This window comes from Dreissena polymorpha, chromosome 2 (assembly GCF_020536995.1).
Source record: "Dreissena polymorpha isolate Duluth1 chromosome 2, UMN_Dpol_1.0, whole genome shotgun sequence".
NCBI classification, from domain to species: Eukaryota; Metazoa; Mollusca; class Bivalvia; order Myida; family Dreissenidae; genus Dreissena; species Dreissena polymorpha.
In genome coordinates, this window is record NC_068356.1 from 92,148,335 (window position 1) to 92,169,327 (window position 20,993).

General features: G+C 35.8%; 1 protein-coding gene across 8 annotated transcripts in view; it reads right to left on the reverse strand.

Annotated features, from left to right (window-relative positions):
• Positions 1 to 16,051, reverse strand: part of LOC127868048 (ankyrin-2-like) — a 211,708-nt gene extending 195,657 nt beyond the window's left edge. For all 8 annotated transcript variants that reach the window (XM_052409624.1, XM_052409621.1, XM_052409619.1 and 5 more), the window contains exon 1: positions 15,801 to 16,051. In XM_052409624.1, the coding sequence (XP_052265584.1) occupies positions 15,801 to 16,043 (243 nt within the window). In that variant the 5' untranslated portion in view covers positions 16,044 to 16,051. The remainder of the gene's footprint in view (positions 1 to 15,800) is intronic.
• Positions 16,052 to 20,993: the final 4,942 nt, after the last annotated feature.

The following is a 20,993-nucleotide window of genomic DNA, read 5'->3' on the forward strand; positions in this document are numbered from 1 at the left end:
GATTCTCTTGGAAACCGCCTGATAACTTTTCATAAACATGAGCTATTTAACCCTTTACCACTTAAATACGTATTTAACCCTTTACCACTTAGATACGTATTTAATATACGTATTTAACCCTTTACCACTTATATACGTATTTAATGGTTTGCAGTTATCATGTGCTAATGATTCAATTATTGTATTTCCTGCCTAATTTGTTCACTTTATTACTTGTGTCTATAAAACACTTTTAACAAAATATGGCTTGAAATGCAATTGATATTTATGTATTAATTATTGCATAGTACATGAATGTCATGTGGACGATAATCAGTATCAGATTAATTAATATCAATGTTAAAATAAATATTCCACACTTTCAAAGTAGACATGAAAAGCAACAGAAGCAACAACAAAAGCTGTTGGTCAAATGTTTTAGGATCCAATATTGACAGACAGAACATGGCATCGCCATGTACATGTGCTAGTTAGCATACAAGGTTCCACACAGCAATTTGTCTGCAAAATGAAGGAATCTTTAACCCCTACAGTGCTGGAACCGAATTTTGAAGGCCTTTGCAAACAGTTTGAATCCAGATGAGACGCCACAGAACGTGGCGTCTCATCAGGATCTAAACTGTTTGCTATTCTTATAGTATTCTTTGAAAAAAATCAAAGAAAGTGCTAATTTTAGAAATTCAGCAGACGGCATTTTTGCAGACAACAAATTTCCCAGCATAGGGTTAACAGTCAAGCATGAAACTATCATAGCGGATAAAGACATGTAAAGGGGATACTACAGCTTCACATTTTGCCCTCGATCTACTAAAATGAGTGAGTCTTGTTCTGGGAAAACTGGGCTTAATGCATGTGCGAAGGTATCATCCCAAATTAGCCTGTGAAGTCCACACAGGCTTATCAGGGACCAAACATTCTGCCTAAATAGTATTTCTGCTTAGAAGAGATTTCCTGTAACAAACAAAAAAATCCATACAAGCGTAAAGTTTTGTCCCTAATTAGCCTGTGCAACAGGAACAATACTTTACGCAAAAGCATTAAGACCTATTTTCCCACAACCAGGCTCATATGATCAACCTAGATATGTGTGTTTCTCAGTACTTACCCAAGAAACCCTCCATTTCTTTCTCAAAGCTTTCATCATGTTAAATGAAAACCATATAAAACACTATTTCATCTTCAAATAAAGCATCTGTTGTAGGCAAATCAAACAGTTTCAACACAATTTTAACTAGTAGTCCACTAAAATTACACTACACCATTTCCACAATAAATATTAAGCAAATCAACCAAAAGCAATTAAGCAAACTTCTCAATCATCTATCTGCATATACAATAACAAAATTGTTGTACTCCAAAGTTTCAAAACAAACCCACTCTCATTTCAAAGAAGACAAACTTATTTAATTCCAAGCACATCCATTCATCTCAGATTGCCAACAACAATATTTGATTCTGCCACAGATTAGGCTAAGAATGTGTAGAATCAAAACCAGCAAGGTGCCAACCTTTCCTAAAACCCTATGGAGTTGGGCTAGCTGGCTGGCAGAACAAAATAATCAGTGCAACACTGGGCACTTCATAACAATGTGTTTTATGTTTACATGACCACCAGAACAATGCCAGGATTCTGTAGGGAATTTAAAAGCCACACTTTGCATGGAGATCTGGGGTTTTCGCACCACTCAAATCTGATTTCCCAAAGTACTTCTGCAGGGTAGGTATGTTTTACAGTAGGGCCAGGTGTGTCAGCATATTTTTCAACTGTTATGGACTACCAGTGTTATACTCAGCGGCAATGGGCAATAAAAGCAAAAACCTGCAGTTCAAATGCCTCAATTCCTTGTGGGATCATGAGATTTTTTAATTAATTTAACCCATTTATGCCTAGCGTCCTGAAAAAAGGACACTGCAAACAGCTTAAACCCAGATGAGACGCCGCATAATGCGGCGTCTCATCTGGGTCTGCGCTGTTTGCTTAAAGGAATTTATGTAAGAAATATTCTAAGTATAGAAATAAGTATACTAGACATCCCTAATTTTGGAAATAAATTGATCCAATTTAGAAGGATGCAGCGATTTTCCTTGTCCAATTGGGAAAAGTACCCGTACCGGTCTGATTGGGAAAAATTGAGTCGTGAAAACCTCAAAATTGGGAAAAATCGAGTCGTGAAATCCTGAAATTGGGAAAATTGCGTCGTGAAGTTTGGGTCTTATTGAATACATCATACAGTTCATACTTAATTGAACATATCCATTTAAATAATCATTTGCAGGCATGCCTTAATGACCATTAAGTTATAAAATTTATATAAATAACAAAATATTATAAAGAACACACCAAATCAATTACTAGTTGTTTTAATCTCTTTTAAAGCAATGTCTCTCTCTTTCATTTTTGTGAAAATTTCAACAATCTTTGATGTTTGATCATCACTCAGTTGCTTGCATCCCTCCCTGCACAGCATCATTATTGCTGTCAATGTGTCCTGTGATAGATGGTTCCGATTGGTTTTTTGGCATAATATTTGCTATTATGACTCATTTCAAACTACGATAAGGTTACAAACCGACGTAAAACAGTACGCTGGCTGCCTGGCAAAAGAACCGGAAACAGTAACAACTCTATTGATTGAATGCGCTGAATAATAAAACCCGAAATTAATCGAGCGCGTGGTTACACACAACTATACGATTTTCTTTGTTCGCTCGCCGAAAGTTGGTTTTTTTACGAAACTTTCTATCGTTTTGAGAAAAAATTCGGACGCTGATTGGGATTTTTCCAGATGCCGATTGGGAATTTGGGAATTTTCGCTCGATTGGGAAAGTACCGTTTTGGGAATTTGGGAATTTTCGTTCGATTGGGAAAGTACTGTTTACCGGTACTTTATAAAGGAGGAAAATCGCTGGGATGGGAGAGTCCACTTGGCTTAAATGGGTTCAAAATTGCCTCAATTCCTTGTGGGATCATGCATTTTTTTAAGCCTTACTCTTTCCCACTTAATTTGTTGTGACTCTTTGTAGTATCATAGATAATCAAATTAAATTGAAGGCTTTTCTTACTAGATTTAGGTTTCAAAGGCTTCATTTTGAGCCATGAGTTACTTGCAGGCTGTTCTGGTTTTATGCTGGCTGCGTATGGCCATTTTTACTCTGCATCTGAATGGGAAGGGTTTAAAGATCATTAAACAGAAGCTCTGGAACCTTCAGAAACACAACATTCTCATAGATACAAGTACTGATCTTACCTAAGACTCGCAAGGGGTCCATTAAGCCTTAGACTTTCTATGCAATTAAGCTAAAATAAATAGGATTAAACTAATTGCAAACGTGCCTGGCTACTTAATTATATTTTATTCATTTCATGGAAGATGGTAAAAAACAAGAAACTGTCACAATATTGCACTATATATTCAGATAAAAGGAAACATCTTGAGGGACATAACTTTGGACAAAATAATACGATGGATGGTTTAGCAACTTAAAAATTTCAAAGGGCCATAACTCTCTAAATAAATCATCTAACCAGAACCGACAAATACCATGCGCATCTCCTCAAGGTAGTTAAGCTTCCCATAAAGCTTCATTGTATTCCAGTCAGTAGTTGGGGAGAAATAGCACGGACAAGAATTGCACTATATGTACAGTTTATATAAAATTTCAAAGGGCCATAACTCTGTGAAAAATCATCCGATCAGAACCGGCTGATAATATGCACATCTCCTCTTGGTAGTGAAGCTTCCCATAAAGTTTCATAGAATTCCTATAATAAGTTGCTGAGAAATAGCTCGGACAAGAATTGCACTATATGTACAATGGAAAATTTCAAAGGGCCATAACTCTGTTAAAAATCATCCGACAAGAACTGGCTGATAATATGCACATCTCCTCTTGGTAGTGAAGCTTCCCATAAAAATTCATTGAATTCCAGTCATTAGCTGCTGAGAAATAGCCCGGACAAGAATTGCACTATATGTACAGTTAATGGAAAATTTCAAAGGGCCATAACTCTGTGAAAAATCATCCGACCAGAACCCGCTGATAATATGCACATCTCCTCTTGGTAGTAAAGCTTTCAAAAAGTTTCATTGAATTCCGGTCATTAGTTGCTGAGAAATAGCATGGACAAAAATTGTGCACGGACGGACGAAGTGGCGACTATATGCTCCCCCCCCAAAAAACGCATAAAAAAGGTCTATGTCAAGGAATAATTAATTTCTGCGACTCAAGTTAAAAACAATGTTGAAACAAATTGCTTGAAAGGCACATTCTTCTTAACTATAACATACACACAAAAGTCGCAATCCCAATTAACTTGAAACATGACAAACTCTTTTCCAATAAGCTAATTATTTAATCAAATATTAATCACACCATAGAAAATCAATAAAGCTCATCACATATCAATCAAAACCATAGAAAACGTATTACAAGGTTAAAGGTATGACACAATGCTGTCCCAATGCCTGCAATCTGATTACATCATTGACTCAGCATAGTCATGCAAACAAACTATTGATCATCTCTCTCTGAATCCATACCCTTAGACAACTCAACTGACACCTCTTCTAGAAAATCAATCTTATCATTTATTTAAATAAGGCTGCATCCTCCTGAATCCATGAATCATGCATGCAGTGGTATTGGTTGCATATTGCCAAGAGACTTGTTGCAAAGTTTTCAAGAATTCCACAGCATATGGGGACATCCTTCTGCATAATCAGCAGGGCATCACTCAAATTCACAAACACTCAAATTTGTATTACTTAACTCTTTACCGCTTACATACACATTTTGAAGCTTTTGTAGTCCCAAAGACAATCATAGTTATTAAAGACCTTTCTTAAAGAATCAGGTTTTAAAGGCTTCATTTCCAACCCTTAAATACTAATGAGCAGCAAACAGCACAAAATCTTAACATCTTGCGATTATTCACAGGCTATTCTGGTTTTATGCTGGTGCCAATTTTTTCATAAATACATCTGCACATTTTTTTGTACAGAACAATTTTTTATTACAAAACTTACATTATGGTTGTATTTTTCTTTAATTTTCAAGGCTGAGCCTTTCACAAACCACCTCTGTTCCTATTTCTGCTTGTCATGGTGATCATGAAGTTTGTATGTAATTCAGAATCACAAGTTGGATGAAGCATGATAGAGGCTTTTGCTATTCCTACTGATGCAGGTTCTTTTCAGGATGATTGATATTGATGACAATGATGACGATGATGATGATGACGATGATAATGATGATTATGATGATAACAACGACGAAGATGATGATGATGACGATGATGATGACAATGATGATGATGATGATAACGACGACGAAGATGATGATGATGATGACAATGATGATTATGATGATAACGACGACGAAGATGAAGATGATGATAATGACCAGATAGAACACAACAATTACTTGGACTATATTGATGTGAATTAGATTATTGGAGGCCAGAGGAATTAACATTATTAATTGCATATTCAATAAATGCAACAATACAATAATTAAGCATCACCAGAGCAATTCAATATCTCATAAGCTTACACACACACAGAAAAATATCAAGTAAAAAACAGAAACAAAAAGAAAACTTTAAAGCTGACACCTACCCTTCTTACCATGTTGCCAAAATCAAGTCACCTTGGTCTTACACACGGATTGTCCTCGCAACCATTAGGCAACTCTTCAAACAAAACTCTCTGTCCTCCCAAAGAACACACAACGTGATCAACAGTCACACTATTCTTGGCTGCTTTCAAGTATTTCCAGAGAAAAAGTGAAAAAATTCCGAAGCTAACTTTTTACTGCTTCCAGAAAAGGTCATCAACTCAGCAGAAGCTGCTTTTAGCTGCTTTTAGACTGTGCCACAGTTGTTTTCAGTTGACTGGCTCTCAAGAAATTTCCCAATCAATACCGATGCATGGCCCAAATCAATACCCAGTCCACATGGTAACTATGGAAATTCCAATGACAGTTCCAACCACACTGTCTCCATTACTCACACAGCAGTTTTTCCGCATTTAGAAGATGACAACTCGCAAGGAATTTAAATTTAAGCCAATATTTCAAATCAATTTAAAAAGATTCACATTAAAAAAGCTTTGAGCTTTATAAGGCTATAAACTTTACACTTTACCACTAAAGAAAAGCTCATAAGCTAAGCTTAGAACTGTTGTAGCAGTCTCTGGGACAATACTACAATGATATACAGATGGCTGCAGAATGCATTTATGTTTGTAGGAAAGTTTTCTGGCACCCAACAAACACCAGTGCATACCTTTACACTAAGCAGCAATGACATGAATTATGCTAGATACAGGCCAGCAAGAAATATGACAATCAACTGTGTGGTACAGGTACTATCAATTAAGTACTGTTAATTACACTAGAAACGTTTATTATACCAGAAAGGCCCAGAAAAAACAGAATTGCTTCAAGAAACAACCAAGGACAGATGTTGCTGGTGCAATAACAGATGAAACAACACAGCAAATATTCAGTCCAACAGTTTGTTGATACCTTACAAAATGAGAACTATATTATCATACACAGTTCTTTCACTGATACCCTGATCGGCCATTGTAACTTGCTCTTTTATGCTCCCTTTCATGTTTAGTATCCTTTAATCCTTTCCCACTCAGAACCAAAGTGGGAATGGATTATGCAACCAGCATAAAACCAGAAAAGCCTGTCAGTAACTCGACTAAATTATACTGTTTGAAACATGTTGACTGTTATTTATTTCTATGCACGAGAAGTGATATTAAAAAAAAAAATTGTAACTGCTACATTGTTCTGCAGTCAAAATCTTCTTCACAAACCATATAAATACAAAACAACCAAGCTACAGTTGCATGTATGTACAGTACAGTCAACGCGGAACAAACATATTTCGCGATCCGCAGCAAGGTGCAACGAGTCGATGCTGAGTCGACCGTTGAAGCCACGTCAGTATGCAGCGGCAAGTTGCATTTTGCCGCAAAGCTTCACATCTGAACACTCAATAATGTGTTGTATTTAATGAAAATTAAGAATGCTTTACAGTCAAATCAAATCATCAAAGCTCTCACCAAACCTGTTCGGACTTAACCCTAAGATCTACTAGATATAACTTCTGACCAAGTTTGGTGAAGATCGGATAAAAACTACTTGAATTAGAGAGCGGACAACATGCTGAATGTTTAAAACGCACTAAGTGACCCCGTGACACTAAGTGACCCCGTGACCTAGTTTTTGACCCGGCAAGGCCCATGTTTCAACTTGGCCTTAAGATCATCTAGATACAACTTCTGACCAAGTTTGGTGAAGATCGGATGAAAACTACTGGTATTAGAGAGCGGACAACATGCTGAATGTTAAAAACGCACTAAGTGACCAGGTGACCTAGTTTTTGACCCGGCAGGGCCCATGTTCGAACTCGGCCTAGACATCATCTAGATACAACTTGTGAACAAGTTTGGTGAAGATCAGATGAAAACTACTTGAAATATAGAGAGCGGACACTTAATACGGACCGACCGACAGACTGACAGACCGACAAGCTCACTCCTTTATACCCCCCTAAACTTCGTTTGTGGGGGTATAATAATTGTTAATAAGCCGATTCCACATGAAATATCTAAGGTTACCCTAACATTCAGATATCGGTGATGTCATCATGATTACAATAATGAACTCGTAGTCAATTTCAAATCTTACAATGACTTTAATTGCAAAAAAATATACTATATGCACAATTTCTACCTGTGAGCAGACATGTATAGCAATGCAATATGAAATAAACATTACAAAGTCATAATTATGCAGCAGTCTAAACTAGTATCTTACCATGTTGTGCCGCTTATAAAAGCTAAGCTACAGATTATCCAAACACATGGATGAATAACCAGGATGAATAACACAAATGGTCGCAGAGTTTATACGCTTTAATAGTCTACAAGGGAGTAGCCATTTTGTACCAGGAGAAAAAAAGGATAGCATTAACACTTATATGTGCCATGCTATGGGAAAACAGGGCTAAAATGCATGTCTTTAAAACACTGTCCAGATTAGCCTGTGCAGTCAGCACAGGCAACACGGAAGACACTTTTCCCGCTTTTATGGAATTTTTTGTTTCAAATAAGTCTTTTCTTAACAAATATCTAGAAAAGATTAGCAAAGACAACTTATACGGCCTCATTCAGGGAAAATGGGGTTAAATGCATGTGTTTTAAATGTTATCCCAGATTAGCCCGTTCAGTTTGCATAGGCTTATCGAGGACAACACTACAGTTTTGGGATTTTTTCTTTTAACTCTTTGCAATGCTGGGAAATTTGAAGTCTACAAAAATGTCATCTGCTGAATTTTCTAAAATGAGCATTTTCTTCTATCTTTTTCAAAGAATACTATCAGAATAGCGAACAGTTTGGATCCTGATGAGACACCACATTCTGTGGCGTCTCATCTGGATCCAAACTGTTTGCAAAGGCCTTCAAAAATCTGTTCCAGCACTGAAAGAGTTAAATCCATTCAAGGCCAAAAGATTATTCAGGCACCGTGCTTTACAAGGCTTGCTATGCCCATGGTTACCAATAAATATGAATTTTGATTGGACAAACCTGTGCTAGAGAAACTGTCTGGGAATTCAAGTTCTTGCCAGTGCGCTCAATTTCTGGAGGGTATCATTATTTAATTTCCGGTGACAACAAAATCAATATGACACGGAAAGGGATGTACCAGCAAGCAAACGCCAATAGTGGCCATTTATTTGCATTCTACTAAATGCCAGCAATGGAAGTCAATAATTCTGGCATAAAATTATTTGTCTACAAACTTGGCTGCAGAGTTCAGATTGTCTGGAATAGAAAACATTACAAATGCTTAGTAAGCAAATAAAGAGACATTATATGGGTGTTTTTCATGCTTGTCCTTGATCCACAAATATGGGGGCAAGAGTTAGCCCTTTAGCCCTTATAAACGCGTTTTGATGCGTTTGTAGTCCCTTAGAAAATCTAATTAAATTTAAAATCCTCTTTAATAGAATCAAGTTTTAAAGGCTTCATTTCCGACCTTAAAAAACTGACGAGCAGCAAACAGCATAAAACCTGAACAGACAATTTTGAATATCTGGAAAGACACATTAATTTATCTCTGCATATTGATCTTGTGTCTGTATATAGTGTCTGGTTCCTATGTGAAAGTCTTGTGTTGCCACCAAATGGCAGGCATGTATATAAATGACATGGTGAGGTTATAATATTAACTACATGTCATAAGATGTAAACTGACGATAAAAATACCCCATGAAAGAGAAACACATGAGGACTAAATAGTCTTACAGTTTGTGTACAATTGTCCCTGCAATATTAAACACATAAATAGTGATACTGAGTTTGGGGTGAGGAAATCATTGGGTGCCATCAATGATACCAGCTATTGGCTAATGATTCTGAATTGTTGAGGCTGCAGTGTCCATAAATCCAATTGGGCCGTGCTCTGTGAAAAAGGGTTTAACCCTTTGCATGCTGGGATATTTGTTGTCTGCTAAAATGTCTTCCGCTGAATTTCTAAAATTAGCATTTTCTTCGATTTTTTTTTCAAAGAATACTATCAGAAAAGCAAACAGTTTGGATCCTGATGAGACACCACGTTCTGTGGCGTCTCATCTGGATCCAAACTGTTTGCAAAGGCCTTCAAAATTCGGTTCCAGCACTGAAAGGGTTTAATGCATGTGCATACAGTGTCGTCTTTGATAAGCCTGTGCGGATACTTTCCTCTTTTATGATATTTTTTGTTTCAAGAAAGTCTCTTCTTAGCAAAACTCCAATTGGGCGAAAAGAGTCATCCCTGACTGCACATGCTAATCTGGGACAACACTTTGCGCACATGCATTAAGCCCCCTTTTCACAGAGCACGGCAAATGATATCCTTCAAAAATCTGTTTGTCCAGAAGACCACATGGAAGAGGAATCATGGGCTGTTTTGGGCACATATTATACATAGAAATAGTCCAAATAAAAAAAGGCAAATACTGTCTACAATGAATTCAGTTTTTAAGGTGTCAGTTTTAAGAGAATGAACTTTGGTCAGAAATCAGAGCAAAAGAATACTTTATTACATAACATGGTATATATGTGTATTTGCTATAGTTACTTTTAAGGTTTGCCTCTTCAAATCACTACTGTGTGTGAGAATACAGAAGCTTAAGATATGTTTTATGTGCAGATCGGAGTGTGTCACTAAATTGATTGATTGATTGAAAATTATGTTTTTGTTCTAAAATAATCAAATTATTATTATTTCAAAATAATATATTCAAAATTTAATTAAAGTACTGAAAGTTAAGATTCAATATTTTCACAATGCAGGCCCCAGAGGACAAAAACAGTTTTACAAACAAGACGTGATTTGCGGCAATATAGTTAAACTAAAAAAAAATTGCTTCAAAATTCAAGGGAGGTTACTCAAACATTGGGTTTCAGTAAGTTCAGTATATCATTGTCTCCCTTATATTTCATTGAAGAAATTCATTGTTGAGAGTTCTGGTCCATGGAAAGCTTTTTTGGTGGACAACACATTTTATTTTGCCTGTTATTTTACAGTCTGTTATGCTTTTTTATGAAAATACACGCTTTTCAATAAATAATTCATCAAAATTACTGAAAAAAAATTAAAGCAAAAGCTAATAATCTTAAACTTTGATTAATGAAATCGCTTGATTCATGTAGGTGTTTTTTTTTAGGTTTACATTTTAAGTCTAACTTGATACTTAAAACTTTGGACTTGTAAGAAATAATAAAAGAAAGAATTTTTTAACAATAAATATCTGACAGAATATTAATTTCATCACAGGGGTGTAAAAATCCTTTATAAAGCCACTCCCACTGCGGAACTACCAGCTGACAAAATCAGGTCGCCCTTAATAAATTGTTCCCATTTTAATGGTCACCCCTACTAAGACATGAATTTTATCAAAATAAAATGAGAATGTCAAGCTGTTTGATATTGTGTGGAAAAATAAAACTGTCAATGTAAAGATTACCTACATGGAATACAAATTGACTGGATGCTGTTACAAACTGTATGATTATGCATTATACGGTATCAAGAATCAACAGAGTTTCATCACATCACTTGAATGCAAGCACATATTACAAAATTAAGGCACTGATTGATCTGAAAATAGGGTCACCAGACAGTTTTTTTTTTACCTTATCAGGCCTTGACACTAACTTTTTTGACAGGGTACCCGGAGGGTACCCTACTTTCAACTTTTGGTGGCCCTCACCCAAACTAGGGAGTCCTCTTGTTTCAACACACAGCTACTCTCGGCGTAAGGGCAAATAAGTACAAGAAGCATACTAGTACACATTTTATTTCCTATATTCAATTCTGTTGCCATTTAAAGCAGACCCATTAAAAGCTCATAACCTTGTCTTGTAAACTTTTGATATCATGTATTTCATCAATATCATCAGCATCATCATCCTTGTCATAATCATCTTCAGCATTATCATCTTCAGCATTGCCCTTCGCCGCCAGAACTTAGCGTTTCGGAAGTTCTTATTATAAACTTTTAAGAAATAAAAGGTAATTATGCGCATTCAGGGGTTTCACTGGCTCAACAAAACTTGTTGCAACTTTTTCGCGCCGTGAAAACTGTCGATTATTCCAACCTTATTAATAAGAACAATCATTTAAAGAAACCTTACTACATTAATGTCATTGCCTATATTATCACTTTAAAAAGTATATTATTACATAAAAAACAATAAGTACCTTCATAAGTCATACCTTCATAAGTCTTAATAAGCTTTATTTGTATATAAATACCATTTTTTTCAACTTGATAAACAACACAGATAACCAAAATAATATAACAATGTTAACTTCAATGTATTAAACAGTATGCTGCCTAAATGTTTCAAAATTGATTATTTAAACATAAAATCACACCAATTTACATCATTTGAAAGGGAAAAAGAAATATAAAACATCAGAAAATAAATCATCTCACTTAATTTGCTAAACAGTTATATATGGTCATTTGGACATGTCATACATCAGCTTCTGTTGTTAAACCGTTTTCTGTTAGGGGTGGATGATTTCCAAGATCAATTAAATTATAGTTGATCACGCCTATTTCCTGACAGAAAGGCCCAGATAATTACCACCATCTATTCTAGTTGCCTGAAATAACATAAAGCATATTTTTTTACAAACTATCAACAACAAACAAATACATACATGTCACTATCTTTAAATGTCCGAATTTTAACATATCCGAAATATAGTACACCAAGTGAACGATATACTTTTTATTTCAGAAATTGTTGGTATCTTAATCAAATTATATCCTTCCAAGGTCATAATAATAATTGAACTATTAAACAGAAATGCTCACAAATACCTGTAGAAAAAAGTGTATACCGGCATGTGTTTTTGTGGAGAAATTAAATGCTTTTGCCAGCCCGATCGCCTATGGTTTTGATTAAAGAAATAGCGGCCCTAATAATTATTATAATTACTGATCGTCGTGACAGTTTGTCCCAATGTTACTTTTGGGGGGCTCAATATCATAAAGGGGCCATTAATAATCCGATAATCCGATAATAACCCCCATAAAACTTGACAATAGCAGTTAAAACACCGTTTGTAACACTTACACGCTTCAGTGATTTCAATATACTCTCTGCACTGTATGTTGCTTACATCGTCGAAAATCAATATTTACAACTGACAGACGCTGGCCGCTAATGCTCAGTCGCGTGCTTTCGATTCGCAGTACATTTTCGGATAAGATTTTACCGATTTTTTCTTATACGCCGCTCTTTAAAAATTGGAGGCACTTAAAAATTCAAATGGTCAATCAAGACAAAGTGGTTCTATAAATTAAGGGTTCCCGGAGGACCACCCAGCTTGAAAGAACTGGTGGTCCTCGCCGAAATCTGGGGGCCTCGGGTCCCCGGACCACCGTTAGTGTCGAGGCCTGCTTATATAACAGACGCCGAATATCAGCGTCTTCCCCCAGCAATCTAGGCTGGTTTTTCCCCCTAAAGTAAGACTCTTTTAACATTTTGGAAAAAACGCGCACACTTTTTCCCCAAAAGAGAAAAATCACGCGTAAAATTGTCCCCATGTAAGGGCTAAAGGCCCCATCCCCCACAACTAAAAAAAAAACCTGCCAGATAAGGCGAGTAAAGTGGATACAGCGATTTTTTTCCTTCTTTATAAAGTACCGGTAAACGGCACTTTTCCACTTACCAAAAAACTACAAATTTCCCAATCACTTCAAAAAATTCCCAATGTAAGGTAAAAAAAAAATTAAAAAATTTGGGAGCATAAGTCAAATACACCAATTTCCCAATTTGAGTGTTTCACGACTCGATTTTTCCCAATTTGAGGGTTTTCACGACTCAATTTTTCCCAATTGGACCGGTATGGGTACTTTTCCCAATTGGACAAAAAAATCGCTGGGATATAAACCTCCCTCTGGGACAACTGGATTTAATGTAGGTGCGTGAAGTGTCGATCCAGGGTGGGTTTAATGTAGGTGTGGGAAGTGTCGTCCCAGGGATATATTTTTCGCCTATAAACTGGATTTTCACAATCAAGATACATGTACTATATTAAATCCAATAAGAGATGTGTTTGTCAGAAACACAATGCCCCCATCTGCGCCGCTTTGAAGCCATATATTTGGCCTTTTGACCTTGAAGGATGATGAACTTGACCTTTCACCACTCAAAATGTGCAGCTCCATAAGATACACATGCATGCCAAATATCAAGTTGCTATCTTCAATATTGCAAAAGTTATGTCCAATTTTAAAGTTTTCAGACGGACAGACAGACTGACTGACGGACGGACGGACGGACAGTTAAAAAACTATACACTGTAACTCCAATATAGTGCGGTCCGTTATAACGCTGTGTCCAATATAATGCGGAGCATGCTTGGATCCCGTTTTTTCTCCAACTTTCCATTTCTGATTAAAATCCATGTTATGCAACTTTATGTATTTTCAGAAAATTCAAAGATTACGACGATCACAGCTTGATTTCTTTATCTGTCTGTTTAACTGATTTAAATCGATTAGAGGTTAAACAACACTCGACAGCTATTTGGGGTTAATCTGTTGTGTTATGTCAATAAAGGCGTGAAAAACTCGCGAGTCAGTGTTTATTACATGTATTCCCTATCAGAGCAGTTCATTGTATAAACCATGGATGTGTTATCGTTTATTATGTGCTATGCATGCTTGATAAATACAATTAGATCTTTGTGTATGTTTATTGTTTCAGTTCGTGTACAAATAACAAATTTAATAATCCTGACGATTTATTTACATGCCAACGCAGTATACAGAGATTCAATTTAATTTTTGCCCGTTATCAGAAAGTCCTCGGGAAGCACGTTTTTTACATGACGCGTATGACGCAATAAAACATTTCTTTGTGCATGTATTGCATTCAATCTAAATTTAAATTCACTCGTCCAATGAAAGCTCTGTCCCATTATGCACTGTAATCTTTTTCTGAAAAATGGCGTCGGCATATGGATATGTTCATGAAATTCATAAACATATTTCTCGTCATAAATGTTAAAGATTATTTTTTTCGTAAGTGATGTTGTAACTTAATTGGATTATCAGCTACATGTGCACATTAGAAAAGCAGTATGTATACTGTTATTGTTCGAATCGGTTTATATGCATTAATATTATTGGATATCAACACAGTATGGCAATACACAGGACCTATATTATCGGCTACACTTTACCTGTTTTTATAGCCCCCTGCAATAAATTAGCTCAAAACTTATAACGCTGTCTGTTTATAACGCTGTTGCGACTGGCTTGGACCCCGTTATCCGCGTTATATTGGAGTTACAGTGTATGCCACCCTTCGGGAGCATAAAAATACAATAAAAGAAGAGTGGTCCCTGATTAGCCTGGAATGACACATATTGCACATCTACGTTAAGCTCTGTTTTCCTAGATCATGGCTAATACCACAATTGGGTGAATAAAAATATTAGTAATTAGAAACTGAGAGATTTGCAAATAAAAACAGCAAAGCACGGTGTCCACTTTCAGCATATGACTTTTTATCCATCATCTCCACAAAAACATGTAACATAAAGACTTAAGACATACTCCTATTTCTGTATCAAATTACAGTTATTATGGAAATTGCATTGCAATTACAGAAAGGTACATAAAAAGAACCCATTTTTTTTTTTTAATAAATAAATACACAAACAAATCTAGATGAAGATGAAATGCACCACCACAGCTAGCTGGTTGAGATATCAGGCTCTATGGATAATTCCCCATGAAACAGCCTGTCACCACCGCTCATTGATCTAATGGGAAAAATGTCACACTTCAAAACAGCACTGATACATGCTTGATCAGAAAATGTCTCTTATGCACAATAACATGGTATTGAAAATACATGATTAGTGTAGGAAGGTCGATTACATGTATTACATGAATCATTCATTAACTGAATGAAACACTTGGTAAATTCCACTTTAAATAACTGATAAATTATGCTTTTTGATGAACTCAACAGTTCATGGTATTCAGCAATAACATGTTATAGCTTCTAATAATCCAAGAGCATAACATTTGCAAGCATCAACATAATTGAATATGTGAGCATGTGTGCTTTGGTTTTTAAATCAATTTCAGCACGATTTTAAAGCAAACACACTGATATTATCAGCTACATTATATAGTTTAAATACAAACATATTTAAATGACAAAACTCAATAAAATTAAGGTTGTATTTCTGTTCTACTTACTTCATGATCGTCTACTTTGTCACTTTGTTGACTCCAATGTTGATTACTTAGGTGACCATGTTTTCTGCCATGACGACCATGTTTATCGATATGGAAACCATGTTTATCGGTAAAGAAGCCCTGTTTATCACTTAGGTGGCCATATTTATCCATTGCATGATCCCCTTGATCGTTTTCATGGGGCCACCAGTTTTGTTGTTGCATCGTAAACTGGGTGGACGTCGATGCGATAATTGAAGCCATGTCAGTGACAATCGTTTGTTGCTATTAGTTAGATAACTAAGCTTTATAACAAAATATACTCACTATTTATTTACATCCAATTTGAATTGTTCTGACACCAAAGGGGGTAATGAAATAAATACATGTCTTATAAAGAATAAAATCATAACTGAAACAAGATTGATGCATTTTCACTTAATCATGATTTTATTTATTTTTTTAAGGATTTTTTACATTATGCCATTTATTCCCATCCCAACAAATTTAATAAAATATCAACGCTTTCCATCTTTAATTTCTTTATAAAATTCCAGTTTGCCACTATGAGTTGCCTAAGCTTTACTAACTTTACTCAAGTTGACTTCAAAATCATACATTCAAATTAAAAATCGTACACTCCTTGTAGATATCTTAAACACTGTTTATAGCAGTGCTGAAAGTTTTAGTGGTACAGACTCTGACAGTCTGACTGTTATTGCCAGCTATTCCTTTCCCAAAGCGGATAACAACAGAGCAATGTCACCAGCAACATCATATGTTCATCAAGTATTCAATGATGCATCACTGAACATTATTGCCTCCTTGCACAATGAAAATCTCTGCTACTAACTCACTGCCCAAATTGCAACTATCAACAAATATGATCCTTTCCTTCAAAAAGAAGAGGGTCAAAGGCCCCTGGTTGCTCACCTGAGGCTTGGAAGAACTGAATTGCTCTGAGCAGCTTTTGTGATGTTTCCATGAACATTTTATAGATGAGATAACATATAATTTGAACAAATGTTCTAAGCAGTTTCATGATGATTAGGCAAAATATGTGAATACTAGTGTTCACTATTATTCACTGTTTTTAGCCTTATAAGGAAATATTTTGCGACGGACTAGAACCATTTACCAACTCACCCAAGATTTTATTAGAACAAAATGTTCTTGTTTAGTTTCATGTAAGACTTTTAGAATGTTCACAAGTTGTTTAGCAATTTGACCGTAAGACCTAGTCTTATTTTTTTCTTTCAATTTATTAATGATTACATCAACATAACTTAATCAAATTTAACATACATAAAATATATAAATAATATCATTTTGATTCAAATAACACCAGTCATGTCTCCACAAAATAATACAAGTTTAAGAAATAAATTCAATTAAAGTCATCTACTTTTTCTATGATAGTATCATTAAGTTAAACTTAATCAAAAGTAATAAATATACAACATTAAATTAGATCATACTGGTTAAATTGTTCACTTTTTAATACTTCTTATACTTATTACATCCACTAATCTCCATCCAAACAGAGTGTTTAGGCAATGAACAAATACCAATCTGTCACCAAGCCCTGTAAGCCAGACAATGGCTCTTCTACAAGTGTAATCCACATGGGACACATTCTGCCAATCACTGACTGTGGAGGAACTTAGAATAATGAACCGATAGGGCCCCAGAGGTCCTAATCAGCTATCAGATGTAAGATCTATTTAATCAACAAGATGCGTTTGTGAAACACAATGTCCCCCTATATGATGTTTGACTTTGAAGGATGACCTTGACCTTGTGAAGGATGACCTTGACCTTGACATTTCACCACTCAAAATGTGCAGCTCCATGAGATACAGATGCATGCAAAATATCAAGTTGCTATATTCAATATTGCAAAAGTATTCATAAAAAAAGCGATTTGGGCCACATATATTTGACCTCTGACCTTGAAGGATGACCTTGACCTTGACCTTTCAACACTCAAAATGTGCAGCTCCATGAGATGCACATGCATGCCAAATATCAAGTTGCTATCTTCAATATTGCAAAAGTATTCATAAAATGAGCGATTTTGGCCGTATATATTTGACCTCTGACCTTGAAGGATGACCTTGACCGTTCACCACTCAAAATGTGCAGCTTCATGAGATACACATGCATGCCAAATATGAAGTTGCTATCTTCAATATAGCAAAAGTTATTGCAAAATGTATAAGTTGGCGCAGACAGACCAACAGACAGACCAACAGACAGGGCAAAAACAATATGTCCCCCACTACTATAGTGGGGGACATAAAAATGACAATCTATGTTCTAATGGCATTTTTGTGAACAGACTTCAGAAACTTTGGAAAAGTTACTTGTACAAGTAACAAGAAAGTGACACAGTATCCTGTGCCTTGCGCACAGGCTAATCAGAGGTTACACTTTCCGCTTATATGGTATTTTTCCTTATAAAAAGGATGTTTCTTCCAACCGAAATTCCAGTTAACTCTTTCAGTGCTGGAACCGAATTTTGAAGGCCTTTGCAAACAGTTTGGATCCAAATGAGACGCCACAGAACATGGCGTCTCATCAGGATCCAAACTGTTTGCTATTCTGATAGTATTCTTGGAAAAAAAATCGAAGAAAATGCTAATTTTAGAAATTCAGAAGACAACATTTTAGCAGAAGACAAATTTCCCAGCATGCAAAGGGTTAAAGCAACAAAGTGTTGTTCGTGATTAGAATGTGGGGAGCGCACACGTAAATCTGTGACGACACTTTTGGCACTTGCATTAAGATTTCCTAGAACGAGGCGCATATACTTTCCAAATAATTATTGAACGAAAAGTATGCAACTGACAGAATGACACTTAAATCATTCCATCACGATTTCTTTTGACATCATATTATCCGTATCTGAATGGTTTGACAGGCTCCCAGAATTTGGGATAACTTTACGTCCATAACAGGAAAACTGTCTGATTGGATTGTTTATTTTTCATGGCAGAACATATGTTTTTGTCTAACTTCCCAGCAGTACTTGAAACACAGTGCAAGACAGTGTAATCTTCTAACAAAATGATGTTTTGTTAAATGTTAAAGGAACAAGCTGATGGGAACAAAATTATGTTTGGTTCAATGTTTAGGGCACAGGGTCAAGCTGTCTGGTAAGAACACAGATTAAACCAAACGTTTATTTACTTTTTTACTAAGCACACATTAAAATCCGGTTTACTATTACTAACAATATGATATCAATATTAAGTATCAGTTACTGGACATAATACATACTGAAACCTTAAAATGAGGCAAGATGAGCAATAGAAATCATTGATTTAGATGTTTATCTATTAAATTTTCATTTATAAAGATCTATAAGCAACACCATATTCTTGCAAAATAAATAGAGACATGAGGGACAGAGGCCCACGGTCACTCACCTGAGATTTCAGGGAACTGGACTACTCTCAGCAACTTTTGAGATATTTCTGTAACCATTTTCAAACTTGGCCAAAATAACAACTAAGCAGCAAGAAGGTTTTACTATAGCCATATTAGGAAAAATGCTCAGCCCCCTGGTGGCCATGTTTTGCAACAGTCGGAAACCATTTTAAAATTCAGCCCAGATATCATATGAACAAGTGTTCTGATCAAGTCTTGTGAAGATGGGCTAAAAATGTGACTTCTAGAGTGCAAACAAGGTTTTACTAAAGCCATATAAGAAACCCCCGCCCCCCTAGCTGCCATATTTTTTTATAAACAATAACCATTTACGACCTCAGCTGAGCTATCATTAGAACAAATGTTCTGACCAAGTTTCATAAAGATTGGACAATAAAATGTGATTTCTAGAGAGTTAACAAGGCTTTAGTACAGCAGCTGCTATATAAGGAAAAATGCCATGACCCTGGTGGCCATGTTTTTCAACAATCTGGAACCATTTTCAAACTCAGCCCAAATATCATTAGAACAAATGTTCTGACCACGTTTCATGAAGATTGGACAATAAATGTGACTTCTAGAGTGTTAAAAAGGTTTTACTATAGCCATATTTGGAATTTATAATGCCACGTACGGCCATGTTTTTTTAGCCAACCAGAACCATTTTCGAACATGTCCAAAATACAGAGATAGTGATCACATGATAGTCAAGATGGAAATGTCAATGCCAGAACATGTATATATCGCTGTTTCATACCCTTTATTTCTTTTGTTTCATTTTTAACCCTTTGAATGCTGGGTAATTTGTCTTCTGCTAAAATGTTGTCTGCTGAATTTCTAAAATTAGCATTTTCTTCGATTTTTTTCACAGAATACTATCAGAATAGCAAACAGTTTGGATCCAGATGAGACACCACGTTCTGTGGTGTCTCATCTGGATCCAAACTGTTTGCAAAGGCCTTCAAAATTCGGTTCCAGCACTGTAAGGGTTAAATAAGCCTTTTTTCCAGCCATATCTGTAGGAAAGTGATAAGCGTTTATTTAGTATTAAAATTCGCTTCATATCTCGACTTAACTCTCTGAAAATTTACTTAGTGAAGCTGACATTAGGTCATCTCGCTAAAAAATTATGCAGCGAGTAAACTTGAGATATACAGCAAATATTAATACAAAATAAACACTAGTAAATTTTTTGGTGATATGGCTGGAAAGTGAGAGGATTTTTTTTAATTAATACAAGTTATACAGGGTATAAAACGGCGAAAACAAAAATGTCACGGCATTGACGTAGACATCTTGACTATCATGTGTTTAACCCCTTTATAGATATGATTGGGACAAATCTTCAGACCAAGTTTCATGAACATTGGACAATAAATGTGGCCTCCAGAGAGTTAACAAGGCAAATGTTTACGACGCACGACGGACAAAAGGCGATCACAAAAGCTCACCATGAGCACAATAAGTGTGATGCATTATAAGTCACACTTAGTGTCTCTTACACCAAATGGCTTCCTGGGTTTAAGTATTAACCTGTAATCTAAAAACAGTTATCAAATGCAAGTGCTACCCTAGAACAAATTCAAACATTTCTCTAAAGCCAATGGCTTTTGATACCACTGCACTATAATAAACACATAATATCAACTAAAATGTTGACTGAAATTGCCCATCATATAATGGGTTATGATAACTCATTCCATTTATGTCAATTGCCTAATATTATCACAGTCCTAATACTTTTGCAAGCTGTCAATCTTCACCATATTGCCCTCCAATTAA